The sequence below is a fragment of the Oculina patagonica genome, chromosome 6, assembly GCF_052425735.1.
Source record: "Oculina patagonica isolate OP01 chromosome 6, crgOcupat, whole genome shotgun sequence".
In the NCBI taxonomy this organism is placed as follows: Eukaryota; Metazoa; Cnidaria; class Anthozoa; order Scleractinia; family Oculinidae; genus Oculina; species Oculina patagonica.
Genome location: NC_135763.1, coordinates 25,027,292 through 25,048,523, shown reverse-complemented (window position 1 = coordinate 25,048,523; position 21,232 = coordinate 25,027,292). Strand labels below are relative to the sequence as shown.

The window sequence follows — 21,232 nt, the reverse complement described above, 5'->3', positions numbered from 1 at the left end:
TCGTAGAAAGAGCCGGGTGGGCTACTTGAAAAGGTCTGATCCGGGGAGGCTCCGCCCCGAGGTCCAACCCCTTACCCTTTTATATACCATTTTGACAGAAATTTGTACCCTTTTGTATACCTGAAGCGTAAAAAGGTACCCCTTTCAGGCGGAGCCTTGCCGTATAGGCCATTATAGGGAGTGCTCCCCCCCCCCCCCGGAGAAAGAGTTGAAAACCACGCTCTGATCTTTTCAACTGTCAGTCAGATATGTAAGGAATCTTTCCGTTTTTCACGAAAGGAATCGACTTCGGGAACTTGTAGTTCTTCATTTGAAATCTGCGTGACGCCACGGCAGATCTTTTCCCTCCTGATCCCTTTCCGTATATACCTGATTATTAAAGGAATCGTTGACCCATGAAAAGCATAAACCATGAACGATGCGATCCTTATGTTTACTGGGAAGTCGAAAAAAAATAATTGTTGTCTTTGACAGAATAAGCATGATAATAAGACCGGTTGAGTTGTCAATCAGATTCGGCCGTCTCTTTGGCGGGCTTCAGAGAGGGTCCTGAAGGGGTAAAATGGGAACTGGGATTTGCTCATTTTGACTGGGATTTGCCTATTGTTTCACTGGGAAAATGGGATTTGGGTCACTGGGACTGGGATTCAGAAGCAAAAAATGGGAATGGGTAGAGTGTTAGTAAATGACTAAACATACCGGTACATATTTTACGCTCTGTGATATTCTTTAAGTCCGGCATAGAATAGTTAAATCGCTGAAAACTCTGAAACAAAACCACTCCACTGAACGAGTGTCCATCAAGTGGCGAGCAATTTCCGTGTAACTGATTAAGTTACTCAGCGGAACAGCTATGGAGCATGGGCACAAATGGAAATATTCAAAAGAAGTGATAGCAAGTTGTTGTCAGTCTGGGTAGTGGTAGGTAAGAGATAAAAACTTGATAGCTTTAGTTAAAGCTACTAAAAAATTCTAATTCTTTACAAGACAAGTGAACAAATGAAACTTTAGTGATGATCTCAACAGTATTTGTGATAATAACTTGCAGAAATAAAAACACGATTTTGGATAGTCCAGTCCCTACACTATCCCTTTTGCGCCCTATAAAGGGGTAAAACCCAGGAGCGAGAGGAGAGAGTTCAGGATAACTTGTATGTGCATGCTCAAAACAAACCAATCAAAAACGACAGAGAAGTGTAGCATTTCTTACATGTAATGTGCACTCCAGGGTAAAAATAGCTCGCTAAAATAAAAAATTCAACTATGCAACCAAAGTGCGCAATCTGCAAGAAAAATTGTAACCTTTGTCTAAAGTCATAATTAAAAGAATAGGTACTAAATCTACAAATACTAAATAATTGAATTTATCATCTGTACGCGTGCATGTCCAAAGGTTCTGTGGAATATGGTTTGGTTTCCCCCCATTTTAAGGGGGGATGGGGGAGGGCGGGACGACGGATTTCTGAGCATGCGCATGCAAGTTATTTATGGACTGGCACTCCTGCGCCTGGGTTAATCCCCTATATAGGGCACCGAAGGGAAAGTTCAGGGAGTGGACTACATTTAAGACAATCAAAACAACACTGACATAATGCGCTTGAGACCAGATTTTTCACGCACTGGGAATTTCACTGCTGGGACTGGGATTTAGACAAAAAATAGGCTGGGAAATGGGATTTGGGCAAAATTTGGGCTGGGAAATGGGATTTGGGTAATATTTGGGCTGGGAAATGGGATTTGGTACCCCCCCCCCCCCCTTCAGGACCCTCTTCAGACTAGCCCAGAGGTCCCGATCCCTAGCGCAGACCAGAACGATCGCGGCCTCTGGGGACGAGATTGAATGTAAACAAAATATATCTGATATATCAAATCAATTTTCTCTCCCCAGTCTTCCAGAATCTGTGGGGCCAGCTGCCGGTATATGAAGCTGACATAGGATTGATATCTTAATTCTTTTAAAAATCTCCTGGCTTTGATTGAAACATGCAGCTCGTTTTTGTCGTATACGTTCTGGTGATCTTCCAGGCCATTCTTTTTCTACTGTATTTGACGGGGAAAGGCTACATCATGTCAATGATGTTGGAATTAGCGTACATTACTTTACGCGTGTTACTTCATGTGTTCATGTCAGCATTGAGGTGGATTTTGCCCTCGCAAAGAAAAAGCCTTAAAAAAGACATCGCCTTGGTCACTGGGGCAGCGAGCGGAATTGGAAGACTGATTGCTCTCCGTTTAGCAGCTAAAGGTACCCACAGTTTGTCTTGTTTATTCAATTCTTATTAAAGATCAAAGCTTGAATCTTTCGATTGTGCCTAAGGTGTAAAGGAGTGCCCATAATTTTTGTATATTAAACAAACAGGCTTGCATGACTGGGTATCCGCGGGGTTGAATTAAAATCGCTTCACTTGTTTCAGATTTGAATCATTTTTTTATATAAATTGTCAAAAACAGGTAACTTTAGTATCGTTAGGTGGAGAAGATTGGGTACGACGACAAACATCGCGGACAATTGGATGGAATAGAGACAGATGTGGAGCACATTTATTGCCATTTATATTAAACTCTACTCCTAACCGCCAGACTGTTAAAAGGTCACACTGTTTCTTTATTATTGCATTGCTGCCGACGCAAAAAGTCATCTTGAAGACTTTAAAATGCATTTCAATGCAGATTTGCCCAAGATTATCGAAAATTCTGACCAATTCACTACTGCAGAACTGAACGAAACCTTCGACTGAAGGTACACTTTGACCTCCACAAATCAAGAAGAAAACGAATCTATCAATGCTGATGCCGGGGGTACACCTCCAAAATATCTAAACGGATATGTGCCGCCAAACAGGGTCGTGATTTTAGTCTCCCGATCTAAAACGGGGTATCCAATTTAGAGACGATTCCTAGAACCCGGTAAGACATTTCGAACGGACGAAAGTTTCAAATTATCAGCAGCAAAACGGGGTGTTAAAAAATTGACCTGTTGCTAGAAGGGAGTATCTTTTTTAATGCAAATTCTTTCTAAAATGGGTGCTGCGCTACTTTGGAGACTCGGGCGGCACATACCCCCCTAAAACATACCTGATTCCCCCCGGGTACTGATGTCACCGCCCTCTACACGCTAGACACGATCGCGAAAATGCGATTGTATGCACGACTCGATCCGATTCGGGACAGGATCGTCCTAGGCATTCATACAAGAAAGAAAATCCCCTCTGAACATTTATAAAAGGTCTGAAGCGACACATGGGCAGTTTAAACCCAGACTGATTGTGAAAGATAAACATCATCCACCAAACCGGCTGGGCCTCGAACCAAGTCACGCAAAACATGAGAATTTTGCGGCAGAACACATCGTTTTGAGGAAAGAAATTGTCTAGCGTAGGTAGCAAAGTGTACAAAGTGTGGTGGCAGAAACCAATACGAAATGCAATGTATAACACCGCCTGGAAAAATCCACAGCCTCAGACACAAATATTCTGATGACAGAAATGTGGAGTACACTATATTACAAGTATTGTATTGCACAACCGGAAACGGTACACGCCGTCACGCAAGCAAATCATCCCAAAAAATGTTCGTTGACGAGAAACGCGTTGTACTTTCAAATAGACAGCGGCGCCTTTGTGAATGTCATCCCCCGTCAGATATGTAGCAGAAAACAAGCCTCAAAGCACCACGAAAACACTACAAATGTGGAACGATATGACATAAATAAATAAAGCTGCAGTGCTGGGTTCCTGTCGAATAACCCTCCAAAATGCCAATGACACAAGAAGAAGTTCACTGTGGAATCCGTGTCGTCGACAAACCAATAACGCCTCTCTTGGGAGCCAAAGCAACTCAACAGATGGAAATAATTACTGTAAACCTACAAAATTAAAAACGAATCAAAATGTGCGTGTGTACATGTACATGTACCGCAGCAGCAGCTTCGAAGCAGCTGTGGCCAAGAATAGGGACAGATGGCGAGCATTGATGTCCGGCCTTATCCCCCACCCGGGGGGAGGAACTAAGAGAGACATGTACATGTACATGCACTGTACATTTTTTGATTTCCGAGCCCGGGTTTCCGAGGCACTCTGTGTTTTTGTGTTGTTGTTTTTTTGCATCAGCAATGGCCTTTGGCAGGACCCCTACCATTATTGGTTAACCAGTCCCATGAACATCATTTGGATCATGTGGAATCTGCACTTCTCTGCATTTAACGCATGATTCTCTTTCAGCCTCTCTAGAACTCGCTGCCATTTCCTGTCTTCCATTTGCGAACCAAAGTGATCAGCTCCTCCACACTAATGGCAGGTTTTCCTTCTAGCAGGACATTCACGGTCACGTCCAAAATTTCCCACAGTCCCACATCTGAAACATGCTTGCTTCGCGTGCAATATCACTGGTAGTCCCCTTCCTTTTATCTTGCTAGTTGTCACGCACTAAATTTACATCATTCTTTTCACATTCCATCATTCTCTCTTACTCTTTAGCTACGATTGAACCCGCTCATGATTTGATGTCGTCGTTAGTAGAACCTCCAGGGTTGGCTTCTCTCCTTTTCTAGTCATTTCCTCCTTATTTCATGTGATTTGCAACGCATATCTGGTTTTCCGCTTGCTCATCATAATCACAATATTTTGCCACTTGTCGTAATCTGGCTACAGTTTGAGCCATAGTTTCGCCGTCGTGTTAATCCATGCATCGGAAGACATGGTTCTGGTATGTCGAATTTACTTTCGGGATGTAGTAACCATTAAAGGAATTCTCAGCTTTTTCGTAATCTTTAATCCTGCCCGTGTCGGCCAACGGTTTGAATATTTCTTGGACATATTTACCGGCCGAGTGAGAGAAGTGAAGCTCTCCTCTGGTCCTTTTTATCAGTTTGTCCGCTACGATGATCAGGCCCTTGCTATCGGCATACACTGCATGGTTTAGCAACCTAGCTGTGGCTGTGAAGAAATCTGGAGCAATCTGGAGCCTTAATCTGCATAGACCATTAAACACCTCACTGAAGAGAGAACGATAACAGCTACCAGTGTCAGAGAGCTTGCTCCAAGAACTCTCGAAAGCAATAGTGTTTTCCTTGTAGATCTCGTCTGGCTACCGGCACTGTTTCCTATTGCCGGAGTTCAGTGTTCTCATTTCCTTTGCTACCCCTTATGGAAGGTACAGATGGTGTCGTTTGCAATTAACTATCCGCTTTGTAGGAATTCTTCTAGAAACACCTAATCAGACGCTGGAACACCTGCAAGAAACCATGTGCATTGCAAATGACATTCTTATGTATGGGACTGGAAAGTCCGATAAAAAGGCTACCGCGATCATGATAAAAATCTCCAAAGACAGAGCAGACTGATAACAGACCACCATTCAACTCACAGGAGTTCACGACATTCGCAGCAAAAATGGGATTCAAGCACAGAAAGTTGACACCCAACACACAAGGTTAAACGTTGTGCTTCATTAAGACAATGTCGAGAAGAAAATGAACCTGCGAATACGAAGTAAGTTACCTTTATGTGTCGCCCCCTGGCAAGCACGGGCTTGAAGCCCGATTCAGCCAAAGTGGCGGTCATCGTCAATATGCCTAAGCCCCAAGACATTAAAGGTGTCAAGGGTCTCAGTAGATTCATCAGTTACCTAGCCAAATAGGCCATTTCCGAGTTACCCTTTGCCTCTGTTTTAAAACGAGTCTACGTGCGAAACCATTCAAATGAAAATGAGTTTGATTTGCATGAAAATGGATATGTAGGTGAAACTCATTTTCACATAAACGGTTTCGCACGTAGACTCGTTTTGAAACGGAAGCAAAGGGTAACTCGGAAATGTCCTATTCCTTTTAAAGCTATCCGAGGAAATGGAGCAAATTCGTCGCCTGAAACGGAAGTATACTCTGGACACGAGAGAATTGAAGTCATTAGTTTTAATCATTATGTTGTGTGTGAAAATAGTTGTGTAATACCTTTTTGTTTCTTTTGTTTTTCTACCGGCATAGTTCCGTTCGTTCCTTTGCTTTAGTTATTTATGTAAATTTAGGTTTCGTTTTCGTTTCAAGTATTGTCAAGTAGATTTCATTATTACTCGGGTTTCAACGTTGGAAGAAATAAAATCGTTGGGACATTTTCGAAGTTTTCGAGGACATAAGGACAATCTCCGTTTAAGTAGATCATTGGACGTGTTTATAGTTTTTGAACTAATCGAGTGCATCACGGAACCAATAAATGTTTCTTGTGAACATACTCCATGGCAGTGGCATGGTCTATGAAACAAGACAGAGCGTTTCAAAACTTGCAGAAACTGGTAACGGAAGCCCTCGTTCTATTGTGACCTGTAGTATAAGGGTGTATGGAATTACTACTATTTTTGGGCAGCCATGCACTAAAAGTGGGCAGCAAGAATAAATTAATTTTGGATGACGTCATAATGGAGGTGTGGCTTATGTCTAAAATGCGCGGGAATCTTTGGTGAGGTGGAATGAATTAAAATAAAATGCGCGCGGGAATTTATGCAGCATAATTTATGCCTTGGCGACACGATAAGTCTACTTGATTGATAGATTGACAGAGTAAGGAACATAGTCTACTTGATTGACAGAATGAGCACTCGTTCTACTCTGGATCGAAGTGAGAGAATTTTATAAGAAGCTCCGTGTTTTTTAGATTACTTAAGATATATTTCCTTTAGCTTACTAGAGATTTTCAAGCTCAAATAGATCGAATAGTTGTTCACGATCAAGCAGACTGAGGCTTAACTATACATTGTTCTCATACAAAGCCGGCGAACGCGCTTGAGTGACCACGGATATAAACATTAGGTATTTCAGCGGAACCGAATCGCTTATGATGCACACACGGATTGTAAGTAAAAAAAAACTTTTACTTCAATAGTTCAATTTAACGAATTACAATGATTTTAAGTGATTTAAAAAGTAAACACTGCGTTTTGAGCGGCGCGAAACTTAGACACTAAACACACAAATTGTAAAGCAAGCAAAACTTTATAAACGCCTCGACAAAAGCAAAGTGGCAACCTGGAAAGACCAGTCACTTCAAGGCTGGCTAAAACTATACTCGTAGTATAACCAGAAGACAAGAATTTAAACTTACAAATATACACCTATAACTTGATTGGTGTTTCAGTACCATACGTGATCATTTTTATTACGATGTGTGGCTGAGAGGAGAACAGTGCTTCCTTGTACATATCTGCAATGACACAAATTAATTTCATCAAGAAAGTTTTTTCAATGCTGCGAATTTTTAAACTGAAATTTTGAACATCAGTTATGCATCAATCGTGCAGTTTAATATTCAAAGCTCATTAGATCACTAATTCCACAGGTTGTAAAGTGGTAATATGGGATATCAATTCTGATGGACTTGATGTGGTTGCCAAGGAGATAGAAGCTGCTGGCGGTGTGGCACATCCTTACAAGTGTAACTTGCGTGATAGGAATGAGATTAACAAGACGGCAAAGGAAGTGAAAGAGGAAGTTGGCGAAGTTACACTCCTTGTAAACAATGCTGGTATTGTTACGGGAAAGAAATTACTGGATATCAGTGCTGAAGAAATTTTGGCTACTTTTGATGTCAACTCCCTTTCTCATTTCTGGGTAAGTTTTTCTCTTCCACAGAGAAGAGGGGACCTTCTTAACTACAGATCTAGAGAAGAAGACGATTTTTGATGGAAAGCGAGGCATTTTGGATCGATTTGCATTGCTTAATGGTGATTTTTTGTTTTTCTTTTTTGGAGGGGAGAAGACCTGCATTGAAGCAGTTGATATTGCGCATGCGTAAATAGTGCCAGTCCAAAACCGCGCGTTCTATTTAAAAACCCTACAGCTTGGAGGAAAGAAAGGAAGGAGTTCCGAATTATTTTTAGAATCAAAGATAACAGAGCCTCCTGTTAAATCCTTTGCATGGAATTACCGTTTACACGTCAAAAAGAAACACTCCTGGAAATACGGGTGTTTTTACGTTGTAACGTTTATAATAATGCGAACTTCCTACAAATTAAGCGCATGTGGACTTTCTTTATCTATTGCCACTGATTGTACTTTTGAGATCCATGTGCCCTTTCAGATTTGATCTTTTTTCTATGTATTCACATAACTTGTCCTATATGGCCGTGATTTGAAACTCGTGAAGAACTCTTAATTGAAGAAATTTGTGCAAAAAGCTTTCCCATGTGAGGTCTTGTCTTTAAAATATGACGGTTAGCAACAGATTGGTAGTTATGAAGGGCCCCACCCCCTTAATGATCCAGGGGGGCAGATTGGGCGGAGGGCGTCTCTAGTCTTTAAATAACAAAAACAAATAATTACGCAGGATGACCGCGTAAATAAAATTCGCTTTAATCGTTCGAATGAGTTCGATGCTGTTCGGTGTTGTTCGATGTGTTTCATCGTAGTCACAAACCTGCATGTTGATTGATTGATTGGAAGCACGCAATGCGTACATTGGGCTGAGCAGCTGTAGCCCTTTTTCTATGCATTGTGGTGCCATGGTATTTAAGTTAATGGAAATACTCCAGTTCCTAACATACTTATGGTTTTTGGGTCATTCTAAGTCTCCTTTGTTTCTTCATAAAGACCATCAAAGAGTTTCTTCCAAGCATGATGCAGCACAACCATGGCCACATAGTAAGCATAGATTCCATTTGCGGCTACGTTGGTGTTGCTGGTCTAGTTGACTACTGCTCATCAAAGTTTGCAGCTGCTGGTCTGATGGCATCATTACGTCAGGAATTGGCAAGCCAAGGAAAGACTGGTATTCAGCTCACAACTGTATGCCCTTCACTAATCACTACTGGAATGTTTGATGGTGTCAAGCTCAGGTAGATTGGTGTTTTCGTATTTAATTCAGTGCTTCTGAAAGGGTGTGGAAAGGAAAAAAGATATGAATGTTGCATTTTCAAGGCAAATAATGGTGCAACAAGAGGTTGTTATCTTGCAAGCCATGAAATTATTCAGAGCCACGTTAACGTTATTTTACCAGCCTTCAGAGGAGGTCAATCACGTCAATATTGTTAAATAATAAACTATAATTAATTAAGTGGAAGAAAGAATAGATTGGGTAAAAGAGATAAAGCTAAAAAGAGAAAGAAGAAAACATAGCGAGAGAGGAGGAGGAAAGGAGAAGAGGAACGTTGTGGAAGAAGATGGAGGAGGTTGAAGGAAAAAGAAGGGTTTTCAGTATATACACACTCAGTGAACTTGGTGTTTTAAGCAATTTGATTGGCTTGCTATCTCGGGCTTATGAACATTATTCACTCCTTACGAATTGAACAATGCGTGATCCAAACAACGTAAACAAAATGGCCGGCATAAACTCGCTTTTCGCCGGCGTTTTTGAATCGCAAGTACAAAAAATACAAGAAGATTCTGTGCCAGAAAGTACAAAAAAGGCTAAGACATTTGGCCTGATTGTAAGAGAAGACTACATATTTTAACGCTATTTACCTCGATTTCAAAGAATAATTGTTAAGTGTTCGAGAAAAAGGAGGGAGAAAACAAGAGGAGAAGCAGACGTATGAAGAGTAGAAGAAAGAGTAAAACAATGATGGGAGGGAAGGGGGAGGTGTGGTGGAGGAACACGAGAAATAGGAGGAGGAGGAGGAGGAGGAGGAGGAGGAGGAGGAGGAGGAGGAGGAGGAGGAACAACGACGAAGACGACGAGTAAAAAGAGAACGAGACGGTAAAAGGGGAAGGGATGGATAAGGTGGAGCAGGTGGACGGGAAGGAGAAATATGATTAAAGTTTGGTGATAAATTTATTAGTAACAGTTTCCATTTTCAATTATTTATGCTTTCCAGGTTTCCTAATTTGCTGGGATTCAGTGCCCTTACGCCAGAGTATGCAGCATCAAAGATCGTTGATGCTATTGAAAAGAACCAAACTGTCCTTATGATGCCTAGAGGTGCATATTTGGCCGCCGCCTTGCGAAAGTAAGTTCCAAAATTCAATTTTTTAAATACAACGGTGGTTGTGCTTAATAAGTGGTCGGACCACATGGGGTCTATATTGTGAGTCATAAGCTGTAGTCGTTGATGTTTGGACAAATGCCACCATAACCCAAAACCGCTTTATCCAGGAACACATCTGGGGGCGGAAGGGAAAAAAACGCCTAATTATAATCATTAATGAAAAACAGATACAACAATGATAAAAATGATGATGATGATGATGATGATGATGATGATGATGATGATGATGATGATGATCACCATTGAATAGCACTTTACAAATATGAGAAATAACATGTGCAAGAACAAGCTTTATCACCATAAAATTATCAGACTTGCAAGGCCTCTCGTCAAGCTTACTAGAGGTTAACCAGCTACCATAAAAGTGGTCGCGGTTGCCTGCGAGATGTGATCGCTTACGAGGTTCCGACATAGTGATCTGACTGGAAAAATGTTTGTATTTTGAAAAAGTTTATGTGGTAAATGATGCAAGCCAGAAGAAATTAGGAAATGATCACTAGTTAGCTAAAGAAACGTCTTGATATATAAACAAATATTCTCCAAACTAGCTCTGTAAAGGCTGGTTTACACGCCACGATTTTTCGGCGCGATTTGTTCCAAGCAAATTTACACGCTGCGACTCGTCGGCCATCGTTTCTTTGCCTACTTTAATTGAAAGGATAAAAATCAGCACGAGTTCTAGAATTTGTGACACTGCAACAAATTTTTAAGCGATGACTTGTAAGTGATAATGTCATCGCTTTATGCCATCGACCGACCGGTTCTTTTTGTCTGTTTCGCACCGACGAACAAAAATCCCGGGAGATTACTCCCCAAAATTTTGTACGGGGAACGGAGTTTCGTAGCTATGCTTGATCATGCTTAATCAAGATTCTGGGGAAAAATCGACCCTGTTCCAGATAGAAAGGCTGAATTCTATACCCCGTTTCAGAGTCAGGGAGGCAAAAAAGCATACACTGTTGAGCGGCACATACCTCTATAGCCCATAGGTGGGAGTACCCCACCCCCCGGACAGAAATCAAGTTAACTTAACAAGAAATCGCCGCGTAGAACACAAAAGAAAAATATTCCCGTGCAGTTAGAAACGAACACTACAGTGTATAACCGAAAGAGACCAATTACATTTGATTAGTTCAAGTAGATTTAGAAGACAGAAATTTCTTTATTCTTTTGATAAACAGGACCACAAAGGGCCGCTGAGAGCGAGATAACGTGACCGTTTGACCTTAAGCTTGCTCGCGTGTATCGTATGTTGTTTATCGGATGTAACGCGACAATATGACGTAACCTTTGTCGAGGCAACAAAGGGAAATGTAAAAATAAAAGTAAAATAAAATAAAATATTACTGTTGTTTAATTGAGCAAATCTACGTCCGTTCTCTGTTGTCTGTTCCAAAACATTTATCGTGTGTAAATATTTAAAGCGCGATCGACAGGAATTAATGTCACGTGGGTTACGTTTATTAGTGAAAATATTAATCAAAGATCTCTTCGAGATATCGACTTTTTTTGCATGAAGTTAGTATGAGTAGAAGGTTTATCCTGGGCATTGTTGTTCGAACATATCATGGAAGAATTCAAACGTCTTTCAGTTCAAGCATTTTTTTATTTTCGCGGAGTAAATGCTGTACTTGTCAGTCGCGACGGCTGGGTGCTTTGCGACTCATATACTTTGGCTTGGTTAAAAAAGGTAAACTTTGACGTTTGCCTTTAACATGTTTAATCGAAATATTTTTTCCTTTCGAGTTAGAAAGATTTCTACTTTATGCAGAAAAATAACGCCTGATCGCAGGTTAGGCTACGCACGACAGAGTTACCTTTTGTCTCGTCACGCAATCTTAACCCCACATTGAGAAGTAAATTTTCGTTTGGATATTACCAAAAGCCGCTTCTCCTTGTTATTCTTTACCTTACGGCTACACATCCCATTTCTAACGACTACATTTCCAGCAAAACAGTTGCTGTTTATTTTTCTAATGGCGATGCATTAACTTCTGAACGGAAGAAACGTTTAACGTTTACTGCTTCCACCGGAAGTAATTTCACAACAGGCTACAAAACCGACACTTAAAAGAAGACCACCAGCTGCAAGTCTACAATGTACAAGACCAGTTTTCTGTTTTAAAGAAATGCCGCACGAAGTTGGACTGTTTAATTTACGAAATGCTCTTTATTAGAAACATAAAGCCGAAACTTAACACGCAATCAGATTCTGTGCATGCTAAACTGTTTATTTAAAATCTTAATATGCTAATATATTATCACACCCTAGATCACTATATAAGCCTGAACTCCGTATTATAGTTTTAACTTGATAATGATGACATGGCGTCATGGAAACGTCGTTCTATTTTCCTATCGCTTATTTTTCTTCTCAAATGTTTCACAAAACATTTTGTTATTCGAAAGCTACAAAAACACTTATAAATATCACTTAACACATTTAATGATGTTGCAATTAGCGAAGCGCACTAATGACGTCACAGAATTTGACCCCCGGTGTGAGTCAAAATTCGGACAAACAAACCGCTCTGTAAGAGCAATGTATGGTTGGCGGGCACTTTGGAGGCATATTTAGCGATTGTTTCACAAAACCATGGCCAAATTGGCTCGGACTTCGGAAAACCTTACCTGTGCAACATAGAAAGCTCAAACCGTGGTTTGAAACAAAAGGTTTGTCAAACAGAGCGATTATTCAATAAATGTGTAAAATGTTTTACTCTCAGTTATTGAATGGATTATAAATGCCCGATTTGCTGCCGGGATTTGCTGAAAGAAAACATTTATTTTTATGAGAAATGCAAAACGTTTACGCTGTTCTTAGTGGCACATTTTACAACACAACAGAGCTAACCTCAGATTTATGCCACCACAAAATTGCACAAAGAAACGCTCGTCCGATCGGTCCCCTTGCCTGACCCGAATATTTAAAGAGGTTAATTTTCGTTACACGATTGTCGCGGCAAATACTATGTAATATACACTGTTCGAGCTCGGCAGCTGTAGCTGCAGTCTGTAATAGTAATGGGGATAAATAATAGCTTTATTTAAATCAAACCCGCCGTCAATTCCATTAGAAAGGCGTTTGAATAGCATAATATTTTCGCCCTCTATCTATCATGTGTTCGTGTTGTAAAATAAAGGTTGAAAAGGTTTAAGTTCACTTTTACCGCGTAGATTCAAAGCCAAAGGAAAAATGAAGTAATGTTTAAAGCGCGAGCACAAGAGGTACTGTATTCAAAGTGTATTGTAGGTTATCATGTTTAAAATAAAAGTTTAAAAGGTTCTAGTTCACTTTATACCGCGTAAATTTGTAAAATAATTAGAAAAATCATCAAATCGGAAAAATAGGTAGAATCGCGTAGAACTCGGAGAATCGGAAAAATCGGAGAATAGCAATCGGAAGAAATGTATAATCGGAAAAATCGGAGAATCGTGTGGAACTAGGAGAATCGGAAAAATCGGAGAATAGCAATCGGAAGAATCGTATAATCGGAAAAATCGGAGAATCGTGTAGAACTAGGAGAATCGGAAAAATCGGAGAATAGCAATCGAAAGAATCGTATAATCGGAAAAATCGGAGAATCGTGTAGAACCGCCCACCGGTTAGCTCAGTGGTAGAGCGCCGGACTGTTGTGCGGGAGGTCTCGGGTTCGACTCCCAGACCGGACCAACACTCAGGGTCTTAAAATAACTGAGGAGAATGTGCTGCCTTTGTAATAGTAATAGTAAACTTGTTGGAACTGTCTTTATGGACCTTAGTAAGGCCTTTGACCTAGTTAATCACGATATTCTTCAATCCAAGCTTTCTAAATACCATATAAGCCCTAAAGCCCTAGAATGGTTTACTTCATACCTCTGCAACCGCTCACAGCAATGCTCCATGTCAGGTTCATTGTCCAGCCCTCTAGAACTCAAACTAGGGGTCCCACAAGGGTCCATATTAGGGCCTACTCTCTTCTCCATCTACATCAACGACCTACCACTATCACTTAAGAAAGCCGAAGTAGATATCTACGCAGACGACACAACAATCTGGTCAAGTGGTAATACTTGTGAGGAGATCCAACAGAAATTACAGGATACGTTAGACAGTGCAGGAAAGTGGTTTAAAGCTAATGGTATGATGCCAAACACAACAAAGACCAAACAGTTACTAATTGGTACAGCCCAGAAGGTCTGTCATGCAGACAAAAACTCTCTGGATCTGTTCCTGAACAACACCAGGCTAGACGAAGCCACTGATGAAAAGATTCTCGGAGTAAAGATTGATAAACATTTAAAATGGGACAAACACATTGACTATCTAATTAGTAAACTAAATTCCAGAATTTGTCTCTTAAAGCGTGCAAGATGTTATTTAACAACTCATTGTAGGAAGCTGCTATATAATGCCACTATCAAGCCTATCCTTGAGTACTGTTGCACTGTCTGGGGTAATTGCTCCAATGAGAATTTAATTAGACTACTAAGAATCCAAAAACGGTGTGCACGATTAATACTTGATGCTAAGTTCTCTGATAACTCTGTGAAGTTATTTACTAAATTAGGATGGCTCCCCATAGACGATATTATACGTAGCAGAAAGCTTTATCTATTACATAAGATTAGTTTTGGACACTGTCCAGATTATTTCATTCCATATATACATCATCTAAAGGACACGCATAGCTACAACACCAAAGCTACAACAAAGAACAACGTAGTTATTCCTAAATACAAAAGAATTTCAGGTGGCAGGACCTTTCACGTCAGCGCAACCCGCCTCTGGAACAATGTTGACGTCTCTATTCGTAATTCTGCATCGCACAAACAGTTTACAGGAAAACTACACCAAACGCTACTAAAACAAAATGCTGGACTAGAACATTTTAAAATCAGTAGCACTTTTTAGCTCTTAGTGTATTAAATTAAGTTTAAATTTTTATCATTTAGTTAGGTTTATATAGAACATTTTAAAATCAGCAACATTTTTTAACATTTTTTAGTTCTCATTGTATTGAATTAAGTTTAAATTTTTATCACTGTCTTAAGTATATAACATGTAGTTAGGTTTATAATATGTAGTTAAGTATGTATTATGTAATTAATTAGGGAGGGCCATATTGCAAACTACTGGGCCACCAGTAAATTATGTTACCCTCGTTAAATAAAGTCTTTATTATTATTATTATTATTATTATTATAATTACATCTGCAAATGGTTAGACATTCTAGTCTTCTCGGATAAGGACGATAAACCGTAGGCCCCGTCTCCTGCATCTTCAGTGTTATAATCAGCAGGGGACGTTAAAGAACCCACACACTCATCGCAAAGAGTAGGGCATGAAGTTCCCGGTGTTGTGGTCTGTTCTATTCCATGGGTTGGTGGTGGGGTGAGATCATACACATGGACGGATAGCGGCAGCCATAGGCGCCTTATATATGCTGATGTCCGATCTCATCCCTTAATTCTGTAAATTGTAAATAGTTACTGAAAAGCCCTGTTGGGAGCTGACTATTAAAGTTTACATATTTACAACTAGGAGAATCGGAAAAATCGGAGAACAGCAATCGGAAGAATCGTATAATCGGAAAAATCGGAGAATCGGAAAAATAGGAGAAATCGCAAAATCGCAAAATAACAATCGGAAGAATCGTGTTGAACACGGAGAATAAGAATAATCGGAGAATCGGAAGAATTGTACGTCACAATTCATATTTTACTATTCTCCGATTTAGCCATAATCGCACTCTTCTGAAACAGATCGGATGGCCGGCGATCAGTGCCGTCAAATTCGGGAAGAATTCTGAACTTCTTGCAACCGACGATCTTTCCGGTGCCTAAATGAAGCAAACATACAAGTGCTATCCTTCGCAATTATATAATTCGATAGTAATTCGCTATCCGCCGCTTAAATTTCTCGGCAGCCTGAATAATTTTGCAGTGGAAATCAAGGTGTCATTACCGGATCTTCGACTAATAAATTCAATTTTGGGCCATTTTTTGGATACCTTCAATCTGTTTTTCACTTACTAAAGCAAAAATGTTTGAAATCTATCATTTTTCGAGCCTTTCGAGAATCTCGGCCTCAAATTGTGCCTTTCTCGCCCTTTTTTTTCTTGTCAAGAATGCGTCCCCTCCATACAAAGCCTTTGCTAGACTTTCTCAAAGTCCTTCTACGCGCGGTTTAGGTATGTCGCCATCTCGCGACTTCGTCACTCGCGGTCGTCGCTTCGCGACTCACTGCACTGCACTGCGCGTCGCTTCGCGACGCGTGGCTCGCTTCGCTCGCCAATAGAGGGCGACTTGGTGCAAGTCTAAGCCTTTGCCAAAACTAAAATTGTTGTCCGACTCACGACTCACTGTGGTGAAATCTATTTTTAGTAATAGTGCGCTTTGCTAGATGATGTTGCAATTCTAAATTGTGCAACTCAGCAGAAATAATCAATTGTCACGAAATGAGTTCCCTTTGGTTAACTATTATCAACGTTTTAGTGTGTTCGTGCGGGTAATGTTTGAACTCCTGACCTCTTTCAGTGCTTTGGCTAAATTAAAGGCACGGCGCCGCACAGTAAAATCTTTAGAAAAGTAGTCACTTGAGAAACACACAAGTCGTGTTTGCGTTAGTCACGGAGTGAACGTGACATGAATTTTCTTTACCACGTCATCTTTTGCTTTTTAAAACCACATGCCTAGCCGGAAAAATGCCTGCTTACGCATGCAAATATTTATTTTGTTCCGAATGTTCAATAAAATAACCCAAACCAGTTCATTTAAAAGAAAGCCAAATCACGCCAAAATAAAGAGTAGACTATAAAGGCTATCCTATTGTGTTTCTCCGTTTAGCGTCTTCCGACAAGCTTTTGGTAATTCCCCTGGCGCGATGACGTGTATCCCGTGCTTTGACACATTCTTGCTGAGCTTGCAACTTACGTTTCGATAACGTTTCGATTCTCAAAATACCGTAAACTCAAAACAAAAATTGGGATATCCAGAAAATAAGTCGTTGTTTTGCAATATTTAACACGTTCCGGGTAAATTGTACGACTTGTACTCGCTCCGAGCCAAACGCTTGAGTAACACAACAATAAATATTTCACACAAACAGAGCGCAGAGTATTCAAACTGAAAATAGGTGAATGATTATTTATAGCTACAAGCGAGAGATCGCGTGACATGGGTCTGACGTAGTGGTAGTTTTAAATAGCTTGGACATGTCCAAGCGGTCTTTGTTTTCGCTATGTGATTTTAGGTTAAATTAATATTAGCGCCTAAGGACTTGTACTAGTAAAAATTGCGTTCTTAATCGTTTTAAACTTCGCTGCCTTCGAGCGAGTTATGTGACGTAAGATTTGGGCTACTCACGTTTTTGATTCTTATATAATGTTTGTAAATTTGACAAGTCACGTTTTTTCTACAAGAACGGAAGTGCTGAAGCACAACTATAGAGTGACACTTTACAAGTCACGCGCTTTGATCACCCACAGCGGAAAGTATTCCCTTGAGAAATTAAAACAGTCCCCTGAGAGTTAACAAGAATGCAATCCCTTCCGGTTCAGATTTTAGCCCATGTAAACGCTATTCTACTTCTTTTTGCTTGTAAACAAGCAAAAAAAGTCGAAAAAATGACAGGCCAAACACGACTCCCGCCGTTGCTAAAAGTTAGCCTTCGGTCTGTTAACGGAGGATTTCACACGCTCTGACTCTCTGGAGCCGTTACAGCATTGATATTTACGCCATTGTGTCTGCTAGCTCTCTGGCATATTTTGTTAGATTTATCGGCTCTTGTTTGTTAAAAGATTCTTAATTGCCTTCAAAAGAATGTTGTAGTCTATAATGTTTATCAGATCAGTGGGTCTCTAACCGTCATCTTGTTTGAAGTGGCGGTTAGCTTGCAGGATAACGTTTCGTTATTCCACGGTTGCGAGAGTCTAAGATCCAAGTATTTTTATGGCTACTACAGTCTCTAGGCATTGAGAGCGATGGTTTGATGTTTAGCTCCCCTTAGTTTGAGTGGTTGTGATTTGAGTTCTTGTATGGGGCTAAACTTTACCTCCATCTCTCTCCTCCGCAGAGGCCTCTTTTGTGGGGGAAGGCGAAAAAACACGGGGGGGGGGGGGGAGGCGAAAACACGAAAAATGAAAAATAGGGGGAGCGCGGGGGACGACGGGAAGGGCGAAGGAGCGGAGGCCTCGCTCCTTTCCTTTCCCCTTCCCAGTGTGCCCCGCGCGCTTTCGTTTCGATTCTCTCCAGGCTCCGCGCGCTTACTTTTCACCTCTCCCCGTTCCTCTCCCTATTTCCCAGCATGCAGAAGCGATGACGTTTCACAAAGGGTCTAACATAATTGAGGACGGGATAAAGGGCGCGATCCATTGGACCAAAATTTTCGGTTTGAATTTTCGAAATTTTCATCTGTCAAATGGAACGGTATTTTCCACTTGAATCGGCCAGGCTAGTTCCATTCCCGCAAACAGTAAAGAAAACTGAAGATATTACTCCCTCTTGATAAATTCTGAAGCCATCTATCCTTTCACTTAGCTCAAAAACGTAGCTCCACGCTTTTTTAAACGTAAAGAATGCGAAAAGTTTACACTGGAAACACATACGTCTGCTTTTATGACATATACGGAAACATTTGGATGCACAAGATGTGCTCTTATCGCATTCGTTTAAGACAATTATACGTGGTGTGCACGTATTTTCGAACTGCTTACCAAAGCTTGCTAAGCACACGTGTTCCAATAACGCAGTTTATAAGCTGTCTGCCGCAAGAAGACAAGACGAACACTGATCAGTGTCGAGCAGCTGGAATGACCGCCATGTCGAATTTTGTCGATTTCCGGGTTGGGAAAAACTGGGCCCGAGCATAAATTGGCGAATGGAACAGGATTTTCCGAGAATTCCGATTTTCCGGAATTTGAGGACAACCTCCAGAAGTTGACCAAAATTTTCGAAACGAGTTTCCGGAAACTTTCTGTTCCATTTGATTTTGTACCGGAATTTCCGAAAAATTTGGTCCAATGGATCGCGCCCAAAGACTGTTATCCAATTGCAGTGTACATTTTTTAAACCTAAGAATCAATGTTCGTGATTGTCTAAATAGCATAGTTAGGATATTATGGAATTCAAATAAATACAGAATTAATAGTAGGCAGGCCAAGGATGCAAAGTTAATAATACATTTTCTTCGTAGATTTGCTCAATTGAACAACAGTAGATTGCGTTATATTGTAGTGTGTGACTTCCGATAAACGACATACGATACGCGGGAGCTAGCTGTTAAGCTGCGAGAAAGGTCAAACGGTCTCTTGTTCACGACGGCCCTTATAATTATAAATGTTAGAAATTTCTGTCTACTAATTCTAATAGATCCCATCATATGTAATTAGTCTCTTTCGTTTATACATTGTAGTGTTCCATTCTAACTGCACGGGAGTATTTTGCTTTTGTGTTCTATGCGGCGATTTCTTGTTATCAAGTTAAACTTGATTTCTGTTCGACCGAAATAGACAAAAAGACAAAAAGATCGGGTCGGTCTTGCGATGGCAATAAGCGATTTCCTGACGTCATCGCTTAAAAATAATGGAGGTAACTCTCTCCTCCGCAGAGGTCTCTTTCGTGTTTCGGGCACTGCATGCCGTTTATTAAAAAATCTGGCCGATTTTTCAATGCGCACTCATTTTGTTATCAAATCTGGGCGGCCAAATCAGGCCGACAAATTGTAACGTGTAAACCGGCTTTAACACATGCATGTATGAGGTGTGTGAGTGAATGTGAATGTTGACATTGGGAGGAGGGGGAAGAGGTAAAATATATGTTTTGTTTTTTTTTTTCTTGTGCATAATTCCTTGTTACTGACAAGCGTCTTTTCGCTTTATCTTTGAAGCCTTCTACCAGAAAAAGCCGACGACCTGCTTTTGAAATTCCTGGGATTCGATAAGGCAATGAACACTTTTACTGGACGGCAAAAGACTTCCAACAGTAATGCGATGTGAACCAGGAAGCCATCATTTATTGGAGTACATGAGTGCATTTAGAGAAACAAAATAATGGTCTATAGCTTATCTGTAACCTATACGACTTGTCTCCAGTCATCTTTATGTAAGACTGGGCGTGTTTTCATTGCTATTGGGGGCTGGGAGAGAGAGAGGGGGGGGGGGAGTTTGCGCTTCACCTTGCTTGATCAATAGAGTCGCAAGTTTGAAAACTGTCACTTGTCATGAGAGATCCAGTTAATTCTCAAGCCCAATTATTGCATTTCTAACTTTCTGATTGATCCACAAATTCCAGTTATAAGCGAATAGCCCGAAACTTGCCTTATATTGAAAATGGACGGGCGGTGTGTTTACAATTTTGTTCGAGGCGACATGAATTTTTTTACAAAAAAGCGTTGAATATTTTGATCATTTGCCCGTCAAAATCAAGCAAATGTAACGATTTACTCCAGTAACTCATACACAAAGTTTGAAATGAATTATTTGGTCTCCATCCGTATAGCTATAAACAGTTTTTTTTACTTATTTACTTCAGTGAACTTGATCGTCTCTGAGCTTAGTTTCATTTCATCGTAGTAAAACGTTAATATTATGGTATTGGTCAGCCGCAGGAAACGGTAGACAAAGCTTAAACCCTCGCTTACACTTTGACAATGAATAATGTTTAGCCCCGCAATCATTTCGGATCTTCTCATTACCCTAAATCATTTGTTATAATGTAGTTCAAAATCAGGAGAAAGATAGTGTGATTGTCGGAAGCAAAGTAACAGCATTCTGAAATTCTCTGATTCCACGTGAATAATGTAATGTGTATGATATTTAACATCCGTTCTTGGGCCCCTGTACACATTGGTAATAAATCTAAATGATTTTTGGACAAGAGAGATCTAGAATTGGTAACATTTATCAGTGAACTTGCTGAATTCGTACATGGCAATGCAATTTAAATTCGAACAGGTAGTTTCTCTTTCTTCATTTCATTACAAATAGCTTAGTTTTTGTATGTTTTTTTCTGAACTTTTCACGAAATAACGGCTCTTAAAACTCAACCGCCATGTTTATAATTTGATGCCAATATTTTAAAGCTATTTCTCTTTGCCCAAAAGTCCAAAGAGCGTTCCGGTTTTTGCTATTCGCCACGAGAAGAGACCTGGGGCGAGTCTCATCTCGCAGTCATTTGTGGGAACGTTACTGGAGAATACATGGCTTCTCATCTTTTGTTTTGTTCTCAGTAACGCTCCCACCATAAGACTCGCCCCAGATTTCTGCTCGTTTTTAAAGAGGC

At 40.4% G+C, this 21,232-nt stretch overlaps 1 protein-coding gene across 1 annotated transcript; it reads left to right on the top strand.

The window, feature by feature from the left end:
- The first annotated feature begins 1,894 nt into the window (after positions 1 to 1,894).
- Positions 1,895 to 20,827, top strand: LOC144657405 (short-chain dehydrogenase/reductase family 16C member 6-like). Its single transcript, XM_078517751.1, has 5 exons — positions 1,895 to 2,245; positions 7,326 to 7,597; positions 8,576 to 8,820; positions 9,799 to 9,930; positions 19,839 to 20,827. The coding sequence occupies exons 1-5, from the start codon at positions 1,984 to 1,986 to the stop codon at positions 19,945 to 19,947; spliced, it is 1,020 nt and encodes a 339-aa protein (XP_078373877.1). The 5' UTR covers positions 1,895 to 1,983; the 3' UTR covers positions 19,948 to 20,827.
- The last annotated feature ends 405 nt before the right edge of the window (positions 20,828 to 21,232 follow it).